A 23,999-nucleotide genomic window follows, 5' to 3' on the forward strand; every position below is an offset into this window, starting at 1 on the left:
TTAACCCAATTCCCACCCAACTCACCTCCAGTAACCCTTTCGGTCTCTCTAGTTAAGAGTCTGTTTCTTGGTTTGCCTCTCTCTCTTTCTCTTTTTCCCTTTGCTCATTTGTTCTGTTTCTTATATTCCACATATGAGTGAAATTATATGGTATTTGTCTTTCTCTGACTGACTTATTTTGCATATCATAATACTCTCCAGCTCCATTCCTGTTGTTGCAAATAGCAAGAATTCACTCTTTTTTCTTTTTTCATGGCTGAGTAATATTCCTGTGTGTGTGTGTGTGTTTGTGTGTGTGTGTGTGTGTGTACACCACATCTTCTTTACCCATTCATCCATCAATGGCACTTGAGCTGTTTCCATAATTTGGCTATTGTAGATAATGTTACTCTCTACATCAGGATACTCGTATCCTTTTGAATTACTATTTTTATATTCTTTGTATCATACCACTTTCTTGACTGAGGAGACCAAGGCATTAAAAGGCTAAGAATTTTGCTCAAGTTCACACAGCTAATAAATGATTTGAAGCCTGGCAGTCTGGCACCAGCATTCTTACTCTTAAGCATTATAGCACATTGTCTTTTTATATTCTGGAATTTATTCCACGACTTAGGTAACTAGGTGGATGGTAGATTCATTTATGGAGACCAAAGACAAAGAAGGAAGGAAAAAAATGTTTTTTGGACAAAGAGGAGAGTTAATGAATTCAATTTTATATATATTGAGTTTTAGATTCTTCTCTCTAACACTTTCCTCAGGCTTAAACCCCAACAGATAATTGTTGACTCTAGAATTGTTTCTAGAGCCCTAGAAATTGGGATAAGTGTCAATGTCAGTGCTAATCTGAGAGCTTCTTGGGGACTTGGTGGTTTCTGTGTAAGACAAAAGTAGCAGCACACCATGGAGCTGGTGGGATATCAGCACTCTCACTGTGGCTGCCTACCACCCTACTCCCTCTAAATCAGACCCAATTGAGGCAAATCACTACGAGCTGTATTACCCTGTATTTTTGTTAAAAGTCCTTTCCTCTTCCTCTCCTCAAATCCCATTGCAAAGATAAAAGACCTTTCACGTTTTATTGAGCACATTTTGAGCAACAGTCACAGCCCGAAGGTCACAGAATTAGAGCCATTGTGTTGTAACAAAAATTCAAATGAATAAACATCTAGAAGATTTTAATTTATTTAAGACAAGGCAATGAAAATAATGTCAGCTAAACTCAAACAAAATTCTGCCCAAACCCTCACATCAGCCTCCATTGCTGTCAGCAGGAATTATCCTGAAATATTTAAAAGAGGAAAGACAGGTCTATGATACATCATTGTGCCAGGGCTTTTTGTCTGTCGCTTATTGTTAGTTTTATTTTTTTCCATTTGCAAAGGTTTAAAAATGGGTACATAATAAAACAAATTTTTTAAGTAGATTTCAAATCTTTGGTGGTTGTTGAATTCCATTCCTTAATATTCTTGCCTCAGGAGGGGAGGGAAATAAAAGCTTTCTCAACAAATAGGTAAGTCTTGACATACTGTCTTGTCATGCAACTAGGAACTGGTACAGGGAAAGACAAGTGGTTTTATATTTGAATAAGCATTCTTTCATGTGTAGTGGGTCCTCTGGGAATGTCTCTGAATTCATTCTGTGACTCCTAACTCTTCAAGATGCATACAATTTTCTCTAATTAAATTTCCGCGATGTAAGGGCTCATTCAATAGTTTACCCATTGTCCTAGAGCGCGGTGAGTTCTCCCTTAATTTCTCCCAGAAGTTCACAAGTCAGGAAGTCAGAAAACCACTGCAGACAAACACTCCTAAATTTTTGGCTGAATTTGCAGATTAAATTAGGGGTATCTCTCTCCAAGTACAGGCTGTACCCATAACAGAATGATAGGCATGCCAAGCTACTCAAAATAGTCCTTCCAATACCAACACATGGGTTTGTATTAAAATACTATATTATTATCCTTGGAGAGAGTGAAGTGACTTTTCCTTTTAGATCTTACTTATGAAAGTAATGAATAGAATAAAATTCATAGAATTGAAAAACTAGCCTATAAATCCAATTTCATCTTTTCCTTTGGATTTATGACCAATTCAATCAGACCACACACAAGGCATATTCACCGAGATGTCAAGGTTCTTCAATCTCAACATGCCCAACATCTTCTCTGTAAGACATATTCCTCCTATTAGAGTTTCTACTTCAGTTAGTGGCATCATCATGTACCCAAAATAAGAAATCCGAAAGAACCTTTCAATTCCTCCATTTCTCTAGTTCTCTACACCAATCAATAGCCCTAGCTTTATGTATGATCTAAAAATCTCTCTAGTACATTCCTTTCTATCACCACTGCCATAACCATTGCTTTATTTGCCTATGTTTATGGGTTGGCTCCTCTAAACATGTTATCATGTATCTTTACTCTCCAGTAAAGAGGTTTCTCAACATTCCAAGGTTTTTAATGCCTCCATCCCTTCAGTTCCAGAATGGGTCAGTTCCTTCAATGGATATTTAGCTAACACCCAAAACCTCTATCTATAAAGACCCCTCAAGACCCCTCACACTACTTCTTTAGCTCCAAAAATTGCCCAGATTTTCCTCTTATCCATGTTCTTTGATTGTCATCATGTTTTACTCAAATTTTCCCTTTATGATTTATTTTTTACTCAGCTTCTCCTTAGCTTTTTCATCTGGTTTTCTACCCTCTGGTTCCAAGCAGAAAAGCTCTCAGGCAAGTGACACTCCATCCCTACCTCCTACCCCAAGCCCTTCATACCAAATGCCAACTAGGGTCCATCTGAAGGGTAGATGAGTGTCTGCCTTTGTGTAACAACACCCTCTCTTTCCTTTACTGATTACAGATGCCATTGTCTTTCAAAAACCATCTTGTATGTCACCAACTCTGAGAAGCCTTCCTTGTTCTATACAGATTAAGCTAATTGTTTCCTTCTATTTTCAGCCCTATACCTTGTACAAATTTCTATTTCATTTATCACTCTCTATTGTGATCTTGGGCAATATCTTTAAGTTTGCTGTGACTCATTTGTAAAAATGGGCTAAATTAACTCTCAGGGATTCCGTCACATAATACTCAATAAGTATCAAGACCTGGTATAAAGGATGCATCTAATAATAATAAATAGAAAGCCATTTAAAGTGTGTGAATACATCCATGCCATGACTATTTAAGAGATTATGTGTAGCACTTTTGTAATTTTAAGTTATTGTTATGTACATTTAAAAACTTTTGGTCCTGGTTATGGTAGGATTGATATAACCAAGTGCTCAATTTCACAAAATATCTTTAGAGAACTACAGCAAAATTGTACAAAGAATATTGATACCTGTGCACATAGATTATCTTTGTGTATCATCAGGAGTAGAAGGCATATTTCTTCACATACTAGACTGCTTAAAATAAAGTTGTTCAATGAGTATATGAGTGACCCCTGTTTGGTGAAGTAGTCTCTGATTCATAGTAACGTGATGACCTTAGATATAGCATGCCTAATATATCCCCATACCAGATTTCCTATGTAACGGAAATCTCAGGGAGTCCTATGAAGATTTCCCCAAGGGTGGTTCTATTATCCAAATTGAACAAAATCTATTTGCTATCTTCTATAGATCATTTGATAGTCATTCAATGGTCACCAACTATGGTCTCATCTTTTTCTTCAGTCCCTTTTCTTCTTGCCTTCTTTGTACTAGTTGGTACTCTTCCAAAACCCACTTATTCTTTAAAATAAAGAATTTTTTTTTATATTTTTTATTTATTTCTAGGGGAGAGAGAGAGAGAGAGACAGCTGAGCAGGGAGGGTCAGAGAGAGAGGGAGTCACAGACTGAAATAGGCTCCAGGCTCCGAGCTGGCAGTCAGCACAGAGCCCGACATGGGGCTCGAACCCACGAACCGCGAGATCATGACCTAAGCGAAAGTCGGACGCTTAACCGACTGAGCCACCCAGGCGCCCCTAAAATAAAGAATTTTTTGTTGGCTCTACAATAATCAGCTATCCTGACTTTTTCAGACTTTGCCTCTTCTGATTTTTGTTGCTTCGGCCTAACACTATGCACGCTTTACATGTCTTGATTCTGGGAATTTTGGTCTTTCTTCTATCTATCCCTCTCTGTTCCTCTGGGATGGAAGGATGATACCAAAGTACCAAAGCAATTTCCCAAATCTTTAATTATAAGACCCAGTTTGAGATTTCTCTCTGTCTGTTACATATTTCCACAAAGACATATCCCTATCATTGCTTTAAGCACAATGTTCTATGTCCAAAGCTGATAATTACATCCCTCTCAAGAATGGATTCTTCTTTCTCAGTTAACGATGCCATGTTTTTTTTAGTTGTTCAGATATTTGATTAACGAATAAAAGTTAGAGAAGCATCTTAAGGATGTTTTTTTCTCCAGTCACTTGGAAGGCAGACAAGGACAGAGTCTTCACTTTTTATAATTTTTACTTTACTTTTCAAATTTTCTGTCATCAAGAGGGTTAGGCTTATCCAGAATATTCAACCTAAGAAATAGCTATAAAAAATATTTTTAAGAAAGTATACCTGGAAAAATGGGAAATTGAAAGAAATAAGTTGTACTCTTAAGTTTGCAATAGTATATTTCCTTTCTCTTTACAAGTAATTTTCATTATAAGTTAGGAATTCTGAGTTTAGTATTCCATTCTGAAGTAATAGTTTTAGGTTCCAAGATATTTAATCAATGCTAATTTATAGACCACACTTGTCTAATACAATATAAACTTTGAATGTTTAGGTTTATAAAAATTTAAAATAACACATTTCCCTTGGATCTGTACTCACTAAAAAAGTCAGACTCTCCCATCACTTCCTCCATGGTACCTAACAATATCCTACAAAGCTGCTGAAAGGAGAAGCTCCATTGTTTCCCCTGTTGGTGGGAGGTGAGTGCTCAGTTCTCCCACTGCTCTCTCGGTCCAAAACCATATAATAGAGAAAACTATGATTGACTGAAACTTCTCATCTCATTGTTTAAACCCCACCCATGAGATGATTCTGATTTGTTTATTCGGGGTAAGATATTTTCTGAACTCAACATGGAAAATCAGTCAGACCAGTTCTTGAGCTGCAAGAAGGTAAGATGGTCACTGGAAGTATACAAAGAGCAGATAAGAAGCAGCAAGTTCTTTCCAGGATCCCAAAGACATTTTTGTCTTTAGTTAGTTCCATGGAATAAAGTATGGATTGAGCAAATGGCTTTAGCATTACAAACATACAGGATTTTGAAAGGTTAAGCAAAGATGCCAGGGTAATTATAGATGGTGATTATAATAGAAAAAAAATCCATTTTTCTTCCTTTTTTTAAAAAAATTTTTTTTCCTGTTTTTCCCCCAATAATAAAAACAAAGGGGTCAAAAACATGACAGAGAGTGATGAACAAAAGAAGACAATACCATTCAGGGATCATTTAATGTTTGTGTGGTCTTTCTGCTTTAATAATATTCAGATGCTTAACTACTCTCTTCTTTTTCTCCAGATGTTTAAAAATACAGCAGTAAAAGATGTGAGAGGCCAATAGAAAATCTAATCATCAGAATTTAAGACAACTAGATTTGTTTTATTTTCTCTTCCCTTCTTTTATTTAGTCTTAGAATTCTTTTGAAAGTTACATAAAATGAGTATTTTACAGTTCAGAAAAAAATTCTGTACAACTTTCCTGTGGAAATTGACAGAAATCCTTGGTAGGCAAACCACTCAACCAAGTGTAGCACCATAGAGTGCTGCAGAATGTTGGTTACCATGAGAAAAGGTCACCCAGGTTAAGTCCATGGTTCTGAATTCAGCTTGAAGCAGAATTTGAGTTTGTTTATTTGTTTTTGCAATTCTGGGTCCATACTTTATTTTTAGTCTAGGAAGGCACTCAGGGTTGGGAATTTTCTTGCTTTTACCTAAATAACACTTGTGCCCAATTTACTAAGAAACAATGCTGTTGAAGCATCTAAAACATGCTATATTCCATTTATAGTTAGTTCCCATTTTAGGTACCGACATAGCTTCTGACAAAGATTCACTGTACATTATGAAACCTCTGCTTCTCACTAGAAGCAAATACCAAAGCATAGATTCCAAAATCTAAATTTTGAATGAATATAGATTCAATGAGTATAGATTTTTCTACTCATCAGAAGCAAGAGTACCATCGAAGTATAGATTGAAAAATCCATACCACCTGGCACGGGGGACCTCGGTGGCTCAGTCATTTAAGTGTCCAGCTCTTGATTTGTCATGATCTCACACAGAGCCTACTTGGGATTCTCGCTCCCTCTCTTTCTGCCCCTCCTCTGCTCATGATTTCTCTATCCAAATAAATAAATTAACCTAACAGGAAAAAAAAAAGCTGCATCAGAAGTCATTTTTTCATTACCTATTTGGACACAGAGTCTTTTAGCTACAAAGAGCTTAAATCATTAGATTATTCGTTTTTAACCCCTCATGGTATTCATTCCTGTTGATTATTTTCAACAGGCATTTGAAACTCATTAAGGATTCAGGTATTTTTGTAGTTGTTGTTGTTGTTTTAATGAAATGCCTAAAAGAGGCAATGTGTAGACATGTGCTCTAACCAGATAAATATCAGTTGATGGAACGGATTTAGCAAACCATATCCAGAAACAATATCTGTTAAAACATTCCAATATCCTTTATTCTAATGTACTGAGTTGCACAATGAAATATATAGCTAACTAAATCACTAACATAAAGCAATTGCTCTGTGTATATGTTCTTTCAGTAGATAAAAGTGCTTTGGACCATTATTATATAGTATGTGAGAATGCAGGATATATGAAATGGAAACTTCCAGGATCACAGAGATTATCTCAGTGAGGTTTTTGCTTGTTTATTTATTTTTTTGTGTGGTGTGTGCTGTTATTATTTTGTTTATACATTACCATCTTCTAAATAGAAACTTCAGTAAGTTTGGAAAGCAGAAGGGCAGAAATTGGGAGATAGTAACCTCAAAAAACTTCAAAAATTCAGAGTCTGGGGAAATCATTAAGGCTGTTTACCACTCATTAACCCCAGTAACTAAAGGGACCCACATTAAGGTATGGTAGGATTGGTAGATTTAGCAAATAAAATTATTATAATGTAGTCCTTAGCTGTATAGAGTAGCACTTCCATCATTATCAAGATATAAATAAAATATATAAAATCACATAGTGTTTGTTACATTTGCTTTCTTGTACAATTTTTGTTTTCCTGGAGTTAATAACAGCTTAAATATGTCAATGCTTACTTTCTTTATGCACTAAATTCAAATTTTCCCCCCAAATTCTTCTGGAGAATTATAAAACCCTTTTCAACATGTCAAACACCACTGAAAACTTTTAAGTTCCATATTATTTTTTCCTTAAAGGTAGCCTTTCTGAAGACTACTGTCCTCTGATTTTAATCTCAAAAAGTTACTATGTAATCTTGCTACCCAGATATTATCCTAGGATTTTTGTTTACTGTCATCATGGTATGATAAAAAAAGAAAAAAGGATAAAATAGGCAGAGAAGGAAAGGATAGGACGTCCCTGGGTAGGGAAAAACACATATAAAACTAAGACTCTTGCCTATTGTAGGTGGGCATTTGCTTTTGAATGCCCCCTCTCCATAAAGAGAACTTTCCTACTGTTCTTCCTTTCTGACCATATACTCTAATAAACTTTTGCCAGCTGCTCATTTTGTTTCCACCTGTTCTTTCTTTGAAGTGGTGAGACAATGAACCCCAAGTATTGAGGTAAAAAAAATCTTGCAACATTTCTTTGGGGGCTTATCTGGGATATCAACATCTTCTAACTGTAAGTAAAGAGTGGCTGACACTTCTTTTCTTTCTATCCTAGATGAAACTCTCAAACCAAACAATAGGCACCAGCCAGTCAGTTAAGAGCAAATAGCACAGCTGCCTTTCTCAAGTCTCGAGTGATAGACAGACTCCTTGGGTCTCCTCCTATCTGATCCAACAAAATGTCTCAGTCTCCTTTCAAGAAAAATCTCCAGATGCATGGGGCTTAGGGGAAGCCAAGCAGCAACTGATGGGTCCTGACCCATCAGTCAGGTGGTGGATGCCTGAAGGCTGTTGGCCGAACCTGATCTCTGACCACCTGTTTGGGTATCCAGTGGAATTCTCCTCTTTCTGTCTTGATCAGCTCTTTGGGAAATGGGAAATGAGTGGAAAAGCCCAGGACTGATCCCTCAGATATTCTTATAAGAGTGATATGGGTGACTCCCAAAGGCTCCTACTCACCGGTTTCCCAACTACAGTGGAAGGTGGCCCTCTACTTGCTTCCATTTCTTTTTATTTATTTATTTATTTATTTATTTANGCACCCAGGCACCCCTACTTGCTTCCATTTCTGACACTCTGGCACGGCTCACTTCCCAGGTAGGTCCCCATTTTTTGGACCTTTCATTTTCAAACATCTCTTGCAGAGCAGAGAGCAATACTCACTCCAATGCCTTCTGGCACTCACCCTCCTCCTGCCCCTGATGTCCATGGTGGGGATAGGAGAGAAGAAATTTGGCAGGCTCTCACAAGATGCAAATGATAAGTAGAGCCAACTGTCTCTGATTAGTCTACCTTGGGACAGGGACTTTAAGGAATATTCCCAAGCAGCTGCCAAAACTCCTTTTGTTTCCAGGAACTTCCCTATCTTCTCTGGCCTGATGTGGACTGCCTATTTCCACTTGTTGGTGGGAAAAAAAAAAAGTCTACATCTGTCCATCTGTCCAAGCTGACAGGCTTTAAGACAAAGAGACCTCTTTCTCTGCCATCTGGGCTTTTATCTGCCTCCAGGCTTCTTGGCCTGACATTACGTCTTCGGCTTTCTCCTCCCTCCTCCTGTTTTTGCACCACCTTGGGTGCAGCCTGCAAACTGGTTCCTAGATCATCCTCAGTTCCTCAGGCACCACTGGTTCCTCTGCCCACCCTCAAGTCTGGGAGTGAAGAGCACTGGACTTCAACTGTCCACTTCAGATTTTCCCACTGGTGCCCCAGGTAAAAATGACAATGGGGGACAAGTTGATTGACTTTTAAATGGACACGGTTGAAACATAGTATTTAAAGGAATCTAAAGTTTGTTGACTTAACTAAGATAGAGGTATCAACATAAAATAAATAAAAACTTTTTCTACCTAGGTTTACTGAAGGTCAAATAAGCTCATGTTATCTCTGTTGCAATTTGTCAGCAAAAAGGTGACTTAAAATGATGATTAACTTTGTCTCACAGTTTTCATGGGTAATTGTTATAACAGTTCTCAGGGTTATTGATAACCTAAAACATTAAAATTTTGCTTGGATGATAAACTGGATTAAATTTGTTGGACATCTAGACCTTTTCCAAATCAGATGGAATGCTGAAGCATTACTTACTTAACATAGGTTTGTGCTTTTGACTTACTGCAAAAAAACAAGGATATTTGGGTGTGTTGGAAAACAATGCTTTGTGCTTGATTGATTCATATATTTACCACCTAAAAATTCTGGTGTAACAGTTTACAATTGGTTACTACAGTTTTCTCTGAAGACTAATATTTCTAAGAGTTAAAATTCTGCTAAATGTAGGTAAGACTGATGGAAATAAGGAAAGCAACTCTGTATGTATAAAAGTAAATGTGTAAGTAAGAAAGATATAAGGAATGGAAATACATTTTTGTTGAAGGTAAAAGAATGTAATTTTAACCTAAACGAGACTGGTTGCTTGGAGAGAAATGGCTGGAACAAAATCTGAATGCAAAGGAATGTTGTAGAAGGTTCATGAAGGGAAGTCTTTGAAAAGGAATTTTATGTGTGGTCATGACAAAGGTTAAAATGAATGGATTTTTAAAATACACTGGTGTAAGATCAAAATTGCCCCCACCTTCATCCAAAAGCTGGGGAAATGGTGGCAATACCCTTGCTGCCAGTTTCCAAATGCTCCACATTTATGTTTCTGCAAGATCTGTGAGGGATGGATGACTATGATATATGAAGGGCTTTTACTGGGATACATGGGACCCATTTTGCTACACTTAACCCAGGGTATCCCAATTTGTACCAATCTAGTGACTTTAAAGTGGATACCCACATGGCTGGAACATATTTATGTGGGCACTGCTATAAAAGGCAGAGGAATAGATCTCGACTTTGGCCCTTTTAACCCCACCTCAATGGGCGATGATCAATATGTCAATTACTGTTGGGCCATAATAAAATTAGCGCATCCTTCTACAACCAGAGGAGTCTTGCTTGATCACACTCCATACCCCCAAGTTCCTGCAGCCAGGAAATGGAAGGGTAGGAATAACCAGGGAAGACGGGTCAGCTCTCAGAGGTACGGTCAAGCCTGGGTAAGAGCGACTACTTCCAGCACCTCATGACACTGACAGGATTTTTGGCTGCCAGTCATATAGCCTGCCAAAATGCGGGGCTAGGAGGTGGGGTTACTCCTGGCTAGCTGTGGGAAATTGAGATAAGGAACGCCTTTTCCTCCTCTTTCTATAGATGGGTAATTCCCCCACCAAGGCCAATACTCCTTTGTAATGCATTGTGAAAACCTGGGATAATTCTGATTGACAAAACCTAAAGAAAACGTGACTCATTTTCTTTTGCACAAAGGCTCGGATCCAATACAAATTGGAGAAGGAAGCCTGACCACCAGAGGGAAATAGCAATTATAATACCATCCTACAATTGGACTTGTTTTGCAAACATGAGGGGAAATTGGGAGAAGTCCCCTATGGTCAGTGTTTTTGGGCCTTAAGAAAGATATGTGTAAGCAATGTAAGGTTGATCCTGATTTAATGGCAACCCTTTTTAAAGTCCAGCAATCAGGAGAGGAAACAACTAAGGGCTCTTTGCCTATACTCAAAGCAGACCTAGAGAAGGAGGAAGGGAAGTTTTCCACCTCAACCTCCTCCTCCTCAGGTCCTCACTTTATATAACCAGACTTAAAAGAAACCATGCACTTCTGCTCCCCTCCTTTTCCAGCCCCCACATGAAGTAACAGGTGTTTTTCCCCTACAAGAAGCTGGAATGCCAGAAGGAAACAGGTAGGGAGACACCACTCTATTAAGGCAGAAACTACCTTTTTCATTATAAGATTTAAGGAAGATAAAAGGAGATCTAGATAAATTTTCTAATCTGTATAAGTATATAGAGGCTTTTAAGAATATTAGGTATGTTTTTTAATTGACCTGGAAAGATATAATGCTTTTGTTGAATCAAGACTTTTAATGAGATAGAGAAACCTGGGGGTTCTGGCAACAGCTGAGATGCAGATAAGCAATTCATTATCATGGGACTGGAGGTCCTGTAGGGAACTTCCAGTTTCCTACTGGAGCACAGGTAGATCCTGCCCCAAGATCCTAACTGGGACTATGCTAATCCCATTGGGGAATGATGTCGCTGCCATTTCCAAGCTTTTGGAGGATTAAGGAGGTCTAAACTTAAACTTAAATTAGCCACTATCTTATAGATACAGGATGAAAACTTGGTGGCCTTCTTAGAAAGGTTAAAGAGGCTCTTATTAAAGATATAGCTCTCTCCCCTAACATCTCTGAAGCCGAGATGATTCTGAAGGACAAATCTGTCGGTCAATAGGCTTCAGATATTCTGGGGGAAACAGCAAAAATCGGCTGTTGGCCCAGAAGGGATCCTGAAGGAGCTCTTACAAGCTGCCAATTGGGTGTATTATAACTGAGATCAAGAGGAAAATAAGGAACTGAGAAGGAAGCTTAAGAAAAAATCTGAAACCTTAGTTGCAGCCTTCTGAACTATTTTGGACCAGACTTCCCGAGGTCCTGGCACCAACTACCATTCATGTGGCTGTTGAGGGCACTGGAAATGAGAATGTGCTGGGGGGTGGGGGGGGACAACTAAAGCTGAAACCCTGTAAGCCACGCCACTTGTGTGCAGTCATTATAGATCTGAATGCACTCAGGGACCTCAATCTGTGAGGGCTTGGACAACCAATGTCCTTGAAAGGTACTGAGTGGGGCAGGGCTATTTAGGTGGCTCCTCTGACACAACCACCCATCAGAAATTCAGAGCCTTGGGTAACTCTGGAAGTAGAAGGAAAACTGGTTGATTTCCTTCTTGACACCAGAGCCACCTTTTCTGTCCTTTCCACTGCCAGCCAACCGTCTAAATTTAGCATAATGATTAGAGGTGTCTTTGGAAAACTTATGACTAAATTGTTTCCTCAGCTGCTGGGATACATATGAGAAAACTTGATTTTTTCACATTCTTTTTTGATAATGCCAGAGAGCCACACTCCCTTGCTAGGAAGGGACATCATCAAATTAGGGGCTATAGTGCTACTAGCTCCGGGACAGATAAACAGTTGCCTAAATTTATAGTAATCTGGATATCAAAGATAAGTCTTTCCTTGAGGTAAAATTAAATGTGCCTCATGGAAACTGGATGGCCAGAGGAGGATTTGGGGCTTGAAGACCATGAACTAGTTCAGGTACTTAATTATTCTAATCAATAGTACCACCATATCCAAATAAATATGGAAGAGTGAGGAGAAAGAAAAACCAATAGTTAAATTATTAAAAAATGACCAGACATCTCAAGGACTTTTTGGATGGCTACAATGCATCTTTCCTTCCTAATGGTGTGGCCTCCTCCCTAGAAGGCATTGCATTTAGAATAGTCTAATATTCTTTGTATGTCATTTGTAGGAGCTGTCACATATGCCAGAGAAATAAGACATCCAAGAAAAATTCTGCTAGTCCAGATGTTCCAAACCCCCTCCCACTATATTAAACCTCTGGATGACCTCTGAACCTGCCCTGACAGCTGTTCCCCTGTCATTACCCCCCACCCCTGCCCCGCTTCAGCAGGAAGCAATTAAGATGGGTCATCACCCTATTCATAAGGGCAGTTAGGAGTCATGTGTTCAGAGGGAGGAATATGATAGGAAAAGACAGGGTAAAATAGGCATAGGAAAGGACTGGACCTGAGGTCCCTGGTTAAGGAAAAACACATATAAAACAAGGACTCTTGCCTATAGTCAGAGGGCATTCACTTTCAAATGCCCCCCTCTCTGTAAAAAGAGCTTTCCTACTATTCTTCCTTCCCGATCTTATATTCCAATAAATTTTTGCCTGCTGCTCATTTTGTGTCCACCTCTTCTTTCCTTGAAGCAGCGAGACAACAAACCCTGGGTACTGAGGTTAAAAAAGAAATCTGGCAACAATGGGACTTCCTTCATGTCTCCTGTATTGACTTCTCTAGATCAATCTACATTGAACACAACATTTTTAGAGCTAGAAGAAAATTTTAAACCATCTTCATTTTAAAAATGACGAAAGTGAAACTGTAACAGGTAAAGAAACTATCATTAAGGTTATGGTGTTATGAAAACTATAAGACTATTCTTATAAAGAATAAAGAAAAAATCTTTGTTTAACTTTGGGAGGAAGGTTGCGATACTTTGAACTACCAGGATAAAAATGGGCAAAGGTGAAAAGGAGAACAAACATTAACTGTATCTTCCTCTTATTGGTATAGGGCACTGCCTTATTAATAATGATACTGAAATGAATATATTAACTATTTATTGCTGTAGTCCACTGACCTTTGTTGACTAATAACTAAAGACAGAAAGAGCTTGAGAACAATGGTGCTTCTATCAATCTCTTTAAAATCAATTAGAAAAGATAAAAAAATAAATACTATATTCTTTTGAGGATTCACATTCTAAAGTTCAAAGGAATCTCAAAGTTGTTCTCCTTTAAGTAATAAAAGACCTTTTTTACACCTAATGACTCTGAAGTAAAACCATAGTGTCCTAGAATTTCTCCTAATATCAGGAACCTTTTAGTAAAACTGGGGACCAGTCATCTCTGAGAATTCCTTAATCTTCAAGAAGGACGCCCTACCACCCACAGCAATAAAAAGGACCTCTATTCCATGTAGGGAGCATAGAATAAGAATATTGTCTCAGTTGAGTCTAATGGAAATAATTTTGGACAGGACAGTGCCTTTGTAATCCTTCAAATTATACCATGGGCTGGGTCTAGGTGTGAGAATAGAGGTTTTTTTCTACCGTATGGTAACAAAAGGCCTTTCACTGTTAGGCAATAACATCAAATTTAAATATCAAAGAATTCTCAAAGCTGTCTGGAACAACAGTCACAACTGATCCAGAAGGCTGTGCTATGGTTTGCACCTAATTAATTAAAATAGAGCCTGCGTTAGCAATGTTAATTTTGGCCTGCATTCTTATGGAAACTTTTCATCAATTCTTGAAGTTGTCCTGCATCTCTGGAATTTTCCCAGCTTCTGAAATCATGTGTCAAATTGTTTGTAATCTGTTGAAAGCTATTTGTGACCTTTCTTTATGCTTTAAAAGAAATAACTCCATCTGTTGGCTATATCACCAGAAAATTCTGGAGAGGGAGGAAGCTCAAAAGTAAAGAGAAAAGAAAGGCAGTTTTTTCTCCTGACCTTTGAAACTGTAACGTCATGTTAATTGAATCTGAGTTTCTTGTTAACAGCTATTTCATTGAACATTTCTGGGAACTATATTAAGTCAAATGTTTATAGGAAAGCAGGTGTTTTCTCTCACTTTTGTGTCTTCGTGTTTTCTTTTCTTTCTTTTTATTTTTTGAGAGACAGAGCACAAGTCAGGGAGGGGCAGAGAGAGAATGGGACACAATCTGAAGGAGGCTCCAGGCTCAGAGCTGTCAGCACAGAGCCCAATTCAGGGCTCGAACCCCCAAACCATGAGATCACTGCCTGAGCCGAAGTCGCTTAACCGACTGAGCCACCCAGGCGGCCCATCTTCCTATTCTATACAAACTCCATTTCCCCTTTTTCTCTCTTCTCACAAAGAGCTCCTGACTTTTCACCTTGTAAACTCTTTTAATAAGAAGGTCCTATTTCACAGATACTTGTTTTCTTCGATATTTGTGACTAATAATCACAAATCATTGCTTTCCCCCCCAAGTGAATACTATTTGTAGGTTTATCAATAATCAATTGAGTCAAGGGATAAATAATGCTTTTTTCAGGGATTCCATATAAACATGGCTTTTCTTTTGCACTTTATTTTATTGTAAAATATATTAAGTCAGACAAAATATGTGTCTGTATTCTTCAAAACCAGGAAAAATGCCTTCTGTATTTACCCTCATTTAATCTTTTCTTCACATCTTCATTCTTGGTGTAGTCTGGAAGGAAGGGAGGTAAGAAATGAGAGATTGAGATCGAGACCGAGACCGAGAGAAAAGAATGTCAGGTGCCCTGTGCCTTCCTATGATTTCTTCTCAGCTGCCCTTGACTGTCTACTGGTGAATATTTTAAATCCTCTGTAAGGTTTCCACTCCTCTGCCCTCTGTGAGGAAGCACTGACAACCATAGCCCCAGTGAACAAGCAGCCCAGTTTTGGCCTCTGGGAATGAGGTAGTATGGTGTTAGGGAAGAGAAAAGCAACACCTTTAAGTTTCTCATAAAGCCTGTGCTTGTCTTGAGTCCATCAGATAAGTCAGCCTTGCACAAGAGCTAGCTGGACCTTCAAAAGCCAAACCAACAAGCTTGTCTTAGCAAGGCCAGATGCCCATTTGCAGAAGTTGAAACAATAGCATGTGGGCAAGATGTTAACACCAAAAGGTAAATTGGGTACGATTTGCTGAACAGCAAACAGTGAGTGGGATCAATCTTCAGGGCCACTGATGACTTGGTAACCATAAGGAAATTGCATGAGGAAATTGGGGGCAGTGTTTCAGGGCTTCAGAAGTGAAACACCTCTGGAATATATTTGCTCTGATTAACTGGGATACTATAGGATAATCCAAGTTCAAATTTTCTATAACTTTTCCTTCAGCCTTTCCTGGAGAATCTCAGTCTCAAGAAGCTCGAGTAGAATCACTCTATTTCTTCAGAAGCCACCCCTTGAGAATTCACTGACCTCTAATATGAGTGGACATAACACCTAGAAGCTAGTCAAGTCCCAAGGAAGTTTGTCTCTATCACCATTGTCAATATTTCAGTGATCCTCAATATCCATAATAACTTTGCCACTCACCTTCATTTTTATTTCTATCACCTCCAGTGAGGAATGAATAATAAATGACATATACTATGGGAGGTTGTTGATGCACTGTTTCTATAATCTTCTTGTGGACCAAATTTTGTTCAGTTGCAGTGTCATTTGAAAAACAAATAGGATGTGATTACACCCTGGCATTTTTACAAAGCCAAGGGCTGGACCTACTTCTGCACCATTTTGTCTGATTTTAGTCTCAGCCTCTAATGTCAGAAAAACCTGTCACAGATCTAAAACATGCTCTCATTTACTATGTACTACTTTGTACCTCAATTCCAACATTTTTAATAATAGAGAACATATTTTCTGCCCTTTGGGATGGTGCCCAAGTATTCTGACTTGGTGTAGATATGTCTAGATCAGGTCTCTTGCAGGAAATATCTTTCTAATCAGCCATCTTGTTCTGGGCTAAGATCAAGGGAGCGTGAAAGCTATTAGTAGAAAAAGTAAGAAATAACAGGCTGATCAAATACTCTCTTCATTTTAAACAAGAGCACTTGAGAAACTAAAGTTCAGTTCAAGTCACAGAGGATCAGTGTCAGCCAGCCTCAAGTCTTTTCAACAGTATCAAAAGTCAAAACACTAGAATTAAATACACATTAATTCAAAGACTGACTCCACTTTCCTTCATCCACAGTTGAGTGTAACAAGACAGAGTTTTGTTTTCTGTTCACTTTTCCATTCCCTGTATTCTTTTCCTGGTGCATGTTATATGCTAACCCATTCCCATCCACCTTCCCCTCCCACCCCAAGAACTACATTGTTGGGGCTAGGCATTCACCAAACTTTGATTACACAAATGGGACTTAAAAATTTTTTTAATATTTATTTATTTTGAGAAAGAGACAGAATATGAGTGGGGGAGGGGTAGAGACAGAAGGAGACACAGAAGCTGAAGCAGGCTCCAGGCTCTGACCTGTCAGCACAGAGCCCGACATGGGGCTCAAACTCATGGACTGTGAGCTCATGACATAAGCTGAAGTCAGATGCTTAACCAACTGAGCCATCCAGGTGTCCCCAGAAATGGGTCTTTTTAAAAGTAATTCAAAGAAGAAAAATTAAATATGAGCATAATGGCACTCAATAATTATGCTCTTCTTGATGTGGGTCACTTTTGGCAATGTGAAAAGTCTAATAGTTTTGAAGACTGTTTTGAAGATGCTTGGTCTTGATGATAGAATCTATGGGGAAAGGAAAGAATATGAAACAGCCTACTTAATTTTATCTCTTTTAGTTCACTCGGTTTCATCCAGAGGAAAAGTCCGATGGAAGTAAATAACAGAGAATCCAGGCCAAAGGCTGAAGAAAGTGTGCAAGATTTGTGAAGTAGAAGAAACTGAGAAATCTAAATAGGAAAGTGAGACGAGACAATTTCTTCATAGGAGAGGGGATTCCAGATATGTAAAAGAGGGGACACCATGTAGGCAGCCCATAGAGATGAGAATGGAGACCCATTACCCTGATGAGTTCCTGGAGGCAATGAATAGAGAGGATGAGTCACTCATCATTCCACACACAAAGTGTACTGTAGGTTAATGGTAAATTGTGACATGAGAATAAAGTTAAGATCTGTTTCTTGTCTGGACTCTTTGGAAAAGTTTTAATTTATTTGGTTTTGTTTTTCTAATGGAATACACTATTCTGGCTTCTCATGTTAAGCTGGTACATAGGAACTGAAAGGAAAATAAAATAAGAAATTGAGAAAGAATAGTGAGTGCATCTGAGTTAAAGCAGAGGGTTTGTTTCAGTTTACTAAACCCACATCTTGCCACACGGCCTGTCTATTTGTGTCAAGCAAGTCTGTCTGGGGAAAACACTGATCATGTGAATTACTTAATAGTCAATTCACTTTCAACAGCCAATTTATACTCCTTATATTCACAAAAAACCATGGGGAGCCATCTTCCTTGTAAAGGAGAAAAAAGAAGATAACAAAGGAAATGAAGGAATACGAAAGTTTTTTCATGGTTAGCACTAGAGAGGAAAACTGTCACCCCTGAATCCTTGTAGCTGGGTCAGATGAAAATGCCAAGGCTGTAGTTTTTCTTAAACAGTTACTTCAAAATAGATGTTTCAAGACTGATTACAGTCTAGACATGAGGAAGAAATATTATTATTATCATTTTTGATAAACATAGATTGCCTGCTGTGTGCTGACTATTATGCCCAATTCTATGAGGGACAGCATGTTTTCCCACTTAAGGAGCTCAAAACTATATAACAGGGATAGGGAAAGCATAATGAAAAATAATCACAAATTATCACATGATGTGATAAATACTATTAAAGTGACACATAAAGATATATGTAAAAGATAATGTATTACTTTTATTTTTTAAACTTTTTAATGTTTATTTATTTATTTATTTTGAGAGACCAAGAGACAGCACAAGCAGGGAAGGGGCAGAAAGGGAAAGAGAGAATCCCAAGAAGGCTCTGCACTCACAAGGAGCTTGATCTCATAAACCATGAGATCATGACCTGAGCTGAAATCAAGAGCCAGATGCTCATCTGACTGAGCTACCCAGGTGCCCCAATGTATTATTAAAGCAAGATAGGATTGAGCCATCTTGTGTTCATTTTCTTAGTGCTTTGTAATATGTGTTTATACATGTCTATTGTACATAGATGAAAATATACATGAGTAATACCGTGTGAACTTCAAACTTTCTTTTATCTTTATACTTGCTCTTTGATATGCAAGGAAATAAATTATTTTAATTGGTAGCAAATCTTTCCTTTAGATTCCATTTCCATGCAGAGAAAACTTCGATATAAAGAACAGATTCATAAGGTTTGATTTTCCCAGCCATAGTTCCTTCCGTTTCTTCTTAGTGACATATCATCCTCATCCTCTGTCTTCTTTCTCTTCATTCAAAAGGTCTCCATTATAAAGAGATAGATTATGTGCCAGGTTGCATTATAATTTCAACTTCTGACAACAGAATTCAATCCACCTTATTCCTAAGGAAGGGATCCAACATGAAGCTACCCTGACCCATAACAGTTGGTGCTTTGAGGATCTTACAAGAACTGACCCTAAATGGTTCAGGAAATACTGAAATGCTAAACTGTCTGACAGTGACCATATTAGAGAATAAGTAAGAGCACTCTACCCCACAACAAAAAGTGAGCACTCTTGTTGATTGTTTTGGCTTTCCCATTATTACCTCGAATTCTCGCTATATTATGGTACATGTGTTTGGGGACTTGAACACATTTAAAAAGCTAACGCTGTATTTTCAATCAAGTTCCCTAGAAGCAGAGCCTGAGACAGGAATTCTTGATCAATTGATTTATTGGAGGAGTGCTTCAAAGGAAGGAAAACGAGAGAAGCCATGTAGTGCAGAGGAAATCAATAAAGGAAGAATAAGTTTCTGGGCAAGATGGTTTTTGTTTGGCTGAGAGCAATTTTCTGAAGAAACAAGAAAAAGGAGCAGTGAGTTATTAGCACCTAGGGGATGGCTATCCTGGCTGGTGAAGGGCGTCTATGTAGGGTACCAGCAGCGTCCCCCCTCCATGACACTGTTTCTAAAGGACTGCCACTTTTTGGTAAGAGAAAATTCAGGGGTGCCTGGTGGCTCAGTCGGTTAAGCATCTGACTATGTCTCAGGTCATGATCTCACGGGTTCGGGCCCCGCCTCTAGCTCTGTGCTGACAGCTAGCTCAGAGCCTGGAGCCTGCTTCAGATTCTGTATCTCCCTCTCTCTGACCCTCCTCTGCTCACATTGTCTCTCTCAGAAATAAATAAAACATTAAAACAAATTTTAAAAACTTCATTTTGGGAAGCAGATGTCTTTAAAACCTGGTAGAAGTTGTTAAGCTGTGATTCAAATATACAGTGAATGACCTTTAAAAATTTGACAATTGCTGAAAAACTCTAAATGGCACCACATTTCATCTGAGTGTAAGCCAAGTCCTTTACAATGACCTTCAATGTCTTGTTTGACTTCTCTGGTGGCATCTTCCCTTGGTTCCCTCCACTTCTTGCTCTTCCCTAGATATGTCCACACCATGATTGCAACAGGCGGCTGTGCAAGCTGTACATGTGGTGCACTACCCAATTGGAGAGAGCATCATTTATAGCTTAAGTTATTAATGATGTACCTATTACTACCACACATTTTTGTCAAGTGATAATGAAGTGTTTTGGGAAAAGAAAGCTGTTTGGATAAGCAATAAATCTGGTTCCATTTTAGGGCTTTGCAAAATTGTTTCTTCAGTCTTGAAATTCTCCCTCCCCCCAGTTACACATCTGGGAAACTTTTTCACCTTCTTTATGTCTCTCTTCAAATGATACCTTCTCAAGGTACTACCCTGACCACTCTATTTGAGATGCAACCTGTATTATCCCCCAACACACATGCATATTCCTGAGACCCCTGAGCTTGCTCTATTTTTCTCATAGCATTTGTCCCCATACTATTTACTTATTATGTTCACAATTTATTGTCTCTCTTCTCCACTATAATGTAATCTCCACAAGGGTGCAGATTTTAGTCTGTTTTTATCATGTATGCATCTTTCTCTGGGTCTCTGTTCATCTTTAAATGTTGAACTGAGGATTCAGTGCTATCATAATGGTAAAGTAATTGCTGGACACATAGATAAAGCTCTTTTTATACTCTTTCTCAGTGTGTGTTCCTGAGCAATGAAAGCAAGTGATGGGATTCAGAAAATAAAGTACCTGGGGTGCTTAGGCTCACATCTTCAAGGCCAAGAAAGAATATTTGTTTTAAGGTGAAAGGTGAAACATTGGGAACTCCAGACCTGAAGCCACTCTCAGGGCAAGTACTCATGTATGTATGTATTCTTTTTTTTCTCCCTCTTTCTTTGTCTCTTGGCAAAAATCCTCTGTGTTGATTCATCCTCAGGCAACAAAGAAGGTCCCAGGCTTATGTGTCCTTTACAATTTAGAATCTTACAAAAAAGAGAGTCTGTTTTTCCTGGCACCCGTTTGAATCCCCAAGAAGACTTTTGGGGGCCTATCTGTGTCAAATACCCAAGCCTGAATAAATGACTGTATCCAAAAGAATTGTCCAATCTGGGTAACTACTAACTCTTGATGTGGGAGGCCAGGGCTATGTGATTGAAACCTTGGTAATGGAAGGAGTATCAATTCCAATAAGAAAAGATGCTGAACAAGCAAAAAAATCTAACAAATATCCCAGCATTAGTACAATGCCTGGACTGTTGTGGCACCCAGTAAACGGACATTTGCATTCTATTCTAATTTTTCCTTGTCATGGCCCTCTGTACTTGTTGGTAGTTTTGGGGAGCTATGATTTATTTATCACCCACTTTTAAAACTTCTTCCTAGTCATTAATTTCAGATATTATCTTTATAAATTCCTTCCTTCTTTTTTCTTCCAGTTGCATTTTGTTGTTTTTCAGATTTTCAATTGAATCTTAGTCGACTTATTTTCCATCCTTTATATTTTTTAATAAACATATGTATTGGTAGCATTCTATATGTTTTGATGTATTATGCATTCATTGTTGTATTTCAAAATGGATTTATAAACAATTTGACTTCTTCTTTTGCTCACAGAAATTATTTGTTTTGAAATTTCTAAGAAAATAAACATTCTGGGCTATCTTTTTGCTATAATTTCTAATTTAATTGCGTTTTTGGTCAGAGAAATGACTTACCTTATGACCTATACATCAAAATTTTTAAATGTTCCAAGAGTATTTGAATAGTCTATTATTCTGTTTTATGTAACTGTCATTTTTTTTAATTTTCATTTTCAATAACTATTTTTTTCTATGTGATTTATCCATCAGTTTCTAAAAAAGAATACATTAAAGGCTTCTATATGAAGATTGAGTGTTTACAAATTTCTTTGTGTTTCTAATTATTCTTTTCAGTCCATATTGTGTGGTCCTATTTTTTGTTACACAAACATACGTGGAATCTTCTTTGTTATGTTGAATGATATTTTAAAATTCTATGTTGTCTGATATTAACATTATCATTTTGTTTTAGGTTAACATTTGCTTAGTTCGGTTTGGTCCATCCTTTATTTTTCAAGCTTTTGGAACTGCATTTGGAGCCAGTTAGTAAGGCATAAGTTTGGCATAGGGAACAATGGTAGCAGGCACCTCAATGCAAATATCCAGAGTCTGATGGAAAGGAGATACCTTTCCCTCCATTCCCTTCCTCTTCTTCAGTTACTGACCAGTCATAGTTACAAGCTAGCATTTGTTTTAGAGCTTTTAACTCATTTCTACAATAAAAAGGTGGAGAGTAGGGGAGATAAGAGTGGGCTTAGCCTGAGAGGTGATGAAATCAGAGATGCCTTTGTAGAGGGGAAGGAGAAGTTATTCAGCTGTTCAAAGTCATAGGCAACACCTTGGAAAGACTGTGGTCTTGAGAGGTGACAGAGGCAAGAGTGCTTCCTGTGGAGTGGTCTCCGAGCCAATGTCTGTACATGTTCACAATCATCTGCTCAAATACCGTGAGCTTCAGTTCTGTGAAGAGATGTCAGAATGAGGCCCCAAGACAGGTGCAGACCCAGAATGAGCCAGAATGTCCACCTATAACAACTCTTACAAACAACTCCTTGATCCCTTTGGCCCTAGAGACAGAGCATGCTTGCTGGTGCACTGACAATTATGGCGTGTTTTATAGCTGCAAGAGCTATTTTACACACACACACACACACACACACACGTTAGTTAACATACAGTGTAGTCTTGACTTCAGGAGTAGAACCCAGTGATTTATCTCTTATATATGACACCCATTGCTCATCCTAAAAAGTGCCCTCCTTAATGCCTGTCACCCATTTAACCCATTCCCCTTCCAGCAACCCTCAATTTGTTCCCTGTATTGAAGAGTCTCTTATAGTTTACTGCCCTCTCTGTTTTTTTTATCTTATTTTTCCTTCCTTTTCCCTATCTTCATCTGTTGAGTTTCTCATTTTAATGTCAAAATGAGGCATGGAGGAAGCATCAGTTGCAGTCCTCACCACTGCTCTCTAGTCTGGTGAATGTCTCCAGGAAGAGCGCCTAAGGATTTTCAGGCACATGGTGATAATAAAAAGCAGGCTAAAAAATAAATAAATAAATAAAAATAAAAAATAAAAAAAAAACAAAAACCTTCCTTTCGGCCGGAACCGCCATCTTCCAGTAATTCGCCAAAATGACCAACACAAAGGGAAAGAGGAGGGGCACTCGCTACATGTTCTCTAGGCCTTTTAGGAAACATGGAGTTGTTCCTTTGGCAACATACATGCGAATCTACAAGAAAGGTGATATTGTGGACATCAAGGGAATGGGCACTGTTCAAAAAGGGATGCCCCACAAATGCTACCACGGCAAAACTGGAAGAGTCTACAACGTTACCCAGCATGCTGTTGGCATTGTCGTAAACAAGCAAGTTAAGGGAAAGATTCTTGCTAAGAGAATTAATGTACGTATTGAGCATATTAAGCACTCAAAGAGCCGAGACAGCTTCCTGAAGCGTGTGAAAGAAAATGATCAGAAAAAGAAGGAAGCTAAGGAGAAGGGTACTTGGGTTCAGCTGAAGCGCCAGCCTGCCCCGCCCAGAGAAGCACACTTCGTGAGAACCAATGGAAAGGAGCCTGAGCTGCTGGAGCCCATTCCTTATGAGTTTATGGCATGATAAATGTAAAAACATAAAATAAAAGACCTCAAGACTGTAAAAAAAAAAAAAAAAAAGCAGGCTAACAACTTTCAGTTGCCTTTACTATTTTTACAAATTCTCTACATAAAATGTACCCTCTTATTTCCCGCACCCAGGGCAGATTGCTCCAATGGCTCACAACTCATGCCCTTGGTGAGCCATTGCTGGGTCCTTACAGAGATCTTAGAAACTCATTTATTTATTTATTTTTAAACATTTATTTTTGAGACAGAGACAGAGCACAAGCAGGGGGAGGGGAAGAAGTGGGGGGGGGGGGGGTCCACAAT

General features: G+C 38.4%; 1 protein-coding gene and 1 long non-coding RNA gene across 2 annotated transcripts in view; both read left to right on the top strand.

Annotated features, from left to right (window-relative positions):
- Positions 1-8,906: 8,906 nt before the first annotated feature.
- The window catches only part of LOC144231850 (uncharacterized), an 18,414-nt gene continuing 3,321 nt past the window's right edge, over positions 8,907-23,999 (top strand). Inside the window, exons 1-3 of the long non-coding RNA XR_013335210.1 lie at positions 8,907-9,022; positions 13,156-13,337; positions 17,296-20,860. This is a non-coding gene — a long non-coding RNA (uncharacterized LOC144231850). The remainder of the gene's footprint in view (positions 9,023-13,155; positions 13,338-17,295; positions 20,861-23,999) is intronic.
- Positions 23,155-23,714, top strand: LOC144231849 (large ribosomal subunit protein eL21). The gene has a single exon (XM_077764431.1). The coding sequence runs from the start codon at positions 23,209-23,211 to the stop codon at positions 23,689-23,691; it is 483 nt and encodes a 160-aa protein (XP_077620557.1). The 5' UTR covers positions 23,155-23,208; the 3' UTR covers positions 23,692-23,714.

This window comes from Crocuta crocuta, unplaced genomic scaffold (genome assembly GCF_008692635.1).
Source record: "Crocuta crocuta isolate KB4526 unplaced genomic scaffold, BGI_CrCroc_1.0 scaffold102, whole genome shotgun sequence".
In the NCBI taxonomy this organism is placed as follows: Eukaryota; Metazoa; Chordata; class Mammalia; order Carnivora; family Hyaenidae; genus Crocuta; species Crocuta crocuta.

What these genes read in the sequence shown, in the direction of transcription:
- LOC144231849 (XM_077764431.1), top strand. Translation starts at nt 23,209, where the DNA reads ATGACCAACACAAAGGGAAAGAGGAGGGGCACTCGCTACATGTTCTCT.